Below are 3,562 nucleotides of genomic sequence, written 5' to 3'. Positions count from 1 at the left end.
AAAAACATCCTGAGAATACACACTTTGTAGAATGTTAAGTATGTGATGCACAGAGTAGAGTAGTGAGTGAGCACAGTATTCAATTTCAGGGGATTTGCAGTCAAGAAAGTTTATTTGCTAAATGATACCAACATTTCCTCTGATACTTTCATTTATTTTTATATATGTAAAATCTCATGGATAATTAGGATTTAGACATACTTTTTTGGACATATAAATAGAAACTAATGATGTAACTTGCTCTTTTGAAAAGAAATATTATGTTCTAGCAGTAGTGACAACTATTCAGCAGCCAATCATTATGAAGCTTAGTAGTTAATCTTCTACAATGATGTATGTTGTATTTTTATTTTTAAATTATTGACATTATTGCAGATGTTCCCCACAACCTCCCTTAGCCCACCTAACAATCATGTATGTTTAAAAAAATTAAGATGCACCCACCCTACCTGGTTTGGTTTAGTGGATAGAGCATTGGCCTGCGGACTGAAGGGTCCTGGTTTTGATTCCTTCAAGGGCACATGCCTGGGTTGGGGTTGCAGGCTCGATCCCCAGTAGGGGGCATACAGGAAGCAGCCAGTCAATGATTCTCTCTCATCATTGATGTTTCTATCTCTCTCTCCCTCTCCCTTCCTTTCTGAAATCAATAAAAAATATATTAAAAAATAAAATAATAAAATAAAAAAGAAGATGTAATATGTAATCATTAGGTTTCAATAGAAGGAAGAGTTTTTCTCAATTAAAGTGCAATGCTTTGAGTGCAATGGCTCTTAAATTTATTCTGCTGGTGAGTCATCTAAAGTGTTTATTAAAAATGAATATTTTTATGGATCTAGGATCAGAAGTGGCATTAAAATCTGACTTTTAACACACACACACACACACACACACACACACACAAATACCCCAAGTGATTCTGACACAAGCTGTCTGCAGACTATACTTTGAGAGAGCCATTGCTCCAAAGGACTCTGCTCCTATTAAAACAATTATGTGAACCAACTCCAAAAAGAAAAAGACAAAATTTCCAACAAGTGTATGGCAAAATGACTAGCACTGCTTTAGATGAAATGTCAGTTATATAATCAGCAATTCGTTATTTTAATATAAGCACAAAATAATTAAATATAAATAAAGTTATAAGAATGAGTTCTAAACAAATTTAAATAGAAAGGCATCTGGTGTGCTTCTTCCAGGTTCCTCCATTATGAGGAGTTACTAATAAATTTTAAACAATGTAAGAAATATTTCTGTGTTAAGAGAATTATCCATGGCTAACGTGAGAATGGGAGGCTGTCTGAACTTATTTACTATTATGCCTTGGAGTTTTGCAGACGTCTAAGGAAATTAACTCAGACTCAGAGAATTTGAGTCAACTTCAAAAAACCATCCACCACCAGCAAGATAACTTATCCCAGCAGCTGAGCAACTACAGGAACTTTCCCACGGAGGAGGAACTGCTCAAATCACAGATCTCCAATCTATTAAAGAAGCAGGGACAAATGGCCATCAAACTCTGTCAAGAGCTAGTCATTCACACTTCAGGTAATCAGGATCTAGTGGCCTGTCAGATCAAATCTGTTGTCTCAGTTTAGGTTAATTATGTGCGTCATCTCTGGGAGTATGAGAGAGTCGTGTTGTCCAAAGTCCACTAATGAAATCACACTGATTTTACAGAAGACAAAGGAAGATATAAAAGTATTTAATATTTTTGAAACAGAGGCAAATTTGGGGAAGCATCATGAACTTATATCAATTTGGATACTTCAGCCCCTCCACTTTATGAACTATTTTTAGGGGATCCTGGTGTTATAAGAAGTTAAAAGTAGAACAGATTATTCATTCTAATTCCAGAAGACTGAGGCCTGCAAAGATCATTTTAATCACCACTGCCCCAACCCATGATTGGGGTGATCTCATTTTCAAAGGCTCCTACAACAGTATGTTTTCAGGGTGCTGGGTCTCAAACCCTATTATCAAGTTAAGTAGCTTAGTTTCCAAAACCTTCCCCAATCACTCCAAAGTTGTTTAGTTTGTACTTTTAGATATAATTTCTTTTTCAGATCACAAATGCAATCCTTGTCCTAAGATGTGGCACTGGCACCAAAACAGCTGCTATTATTTTGCAACGAATGAAGAGAAAACTTGGAGTAACAGTAGAAAAAACTGCATGGACAAGAACTCCACCTTGGTGAAGATAGACAGCTTGGAGGAAAAGGTCGGAATCTCCTTTCCTGGTTACAGAAATTGCCCGTGTAATGTAAAGCAAATAAATAGCATTTCTGATCCACACAGTAGGAATTCAGTACATTTTGAAGGAGAATTAATAAATGGCTTTAACGTATGTTCCCATCTATCTTACTTCTGCAACCGGAACTGTGGTTCTCACATAAGATTTTTCCTTTTCTCTTTCTCAGCATTTTCTGAAGTCCCAACCATTACCCAAGCTTTCTTTCTTCTGGTTGGGATTATCATGGGATCCATCTGGCAGAAGTTGGCTGTGGGAAGATGGTTCTAGCCCCTCTCCAGCCTTGTAAGTCTCTATTTGGAAAAAATCCAAGCTAATAACACTAAGAAATGGGATATTGACAAAATGATCTGATTTTCATTTCCATAATAATTAGTGATGTTGGGCATCTTTTTTATTTGCCTGTTGGCCCTCTGTAGGTCTTCCTTGGAGAAATGGCTAATCAGATTCTCTGCTTATTTTTTAATTTTGGTGGTGAGCATGCTATAGTATATATAGATATCAAATTACAATAGTGTACATCTGAAACATGTTATTAATCTACCTCAATAAAAAGTTAATTTTAAGAATTATAAATCTAGATTCAAAAAAGAGTACAACCTACAAAGGAAATAGAGCTTGAGTAACAAATACTGATGCCCTGGACAGTTTTTCTCAGTGGTCAGAGTATCAGCCTACCAACCAAAAGGTCTTGGGTTCAACTCCTGATCAAAGGCACCTTCCTCAGTTTAAGGCTTGATCCTAGGCCCCCAGGTTGGGGTGCATACGAAAGGCAACCAATCAATGTGTCTCTCACCTAGATGTTTCTCTCTCTCTCATTCCCCCTCTATTCTCTCTAAAAATCAATGGCAGGGGAGCAAACAGTTAGGGGTGAGATCAGGCTGGCGCAGGGGAGCAAGCAGTTAGGGATGAGATCAGGCCAGCATGGAGGAGCAAGCAGTTAGGGGTACAATCAGGTCAGCATTGGGGTGCAAGTAGTTAGGGAGCAATCAAGCTGACAGGGGAGGGCAGTTGAGGTGATCAGGCTGGCAGAGGCAGTTAGGGGTGATCAGGCAGGCAGTCGAGCAGTTAGGAGCCAGTGGTTCACAAGATTGTGAAAAGGATGTCCAACTGCTGGTTTAGGCCCAATCCCTGATATTGGCCTAAACCAGCAGTCGGACATCCCCCAAGGGGTCCCATATTGGAGAGGTTGCAGGCCAGACTGAGAGACACCCTCCCCCATCTCATGTACGAATTTCATGTACTGGGCCTCTAGTATTTTCTATAATAATATACATTAACACACATTTAAATTTAACAATTGTTAGCTATTTT

At 38.4% G+C, this 3,562-nt stretch overlaps 1 protein-coding gene across 1 annotated transcript; it reads left to right on the top strand.

Moving 5' to 3' along the window:
- Nucleotides 1-1,332: 1,332 nt before the first annotated feature.
- On the top strand, nt 1,333-2,537 carry LOC102425444 (C-type lectin domain family 12 member B-like). Its single transcript, XM_014451288.2, has 3 exons — nt 1,333-1,545; nt 2,064-2,218; nt 2,418-2,537. The coding sequence occupies exons 1-3, from the start codon at nt 1,503-1,505 to the stop codon at nt 2,535-2,537; spliced, it is 318 nt and encodes a 105-aa protein (XP_014306774.2). The 5' UTR covers nt 1,333-1,502.
- Nucleotides 2,538-3,562: the final 1,025 nt, after the last annotated feature.

This window comes from Myotis lucifugus, unplaced genomic scaffold, assembly GCF_000147115.1.
Source record: "Myotis lucifugus unplaced genomic scaffold, Myoluc2.0 scaffold_11616, whole genome shotgun sequence".
NCBI lineage: Eukaryota > Metazoa > Chordata > Mammalia > Chiroptera > Vespertilionidae > Myotis > Myotis lucifugus.
The sequence above is the reverse complement of the archived record's forward strand: the minus strand, read 5'-3'. Positions and strand labels throughout refer to the sequence as shown.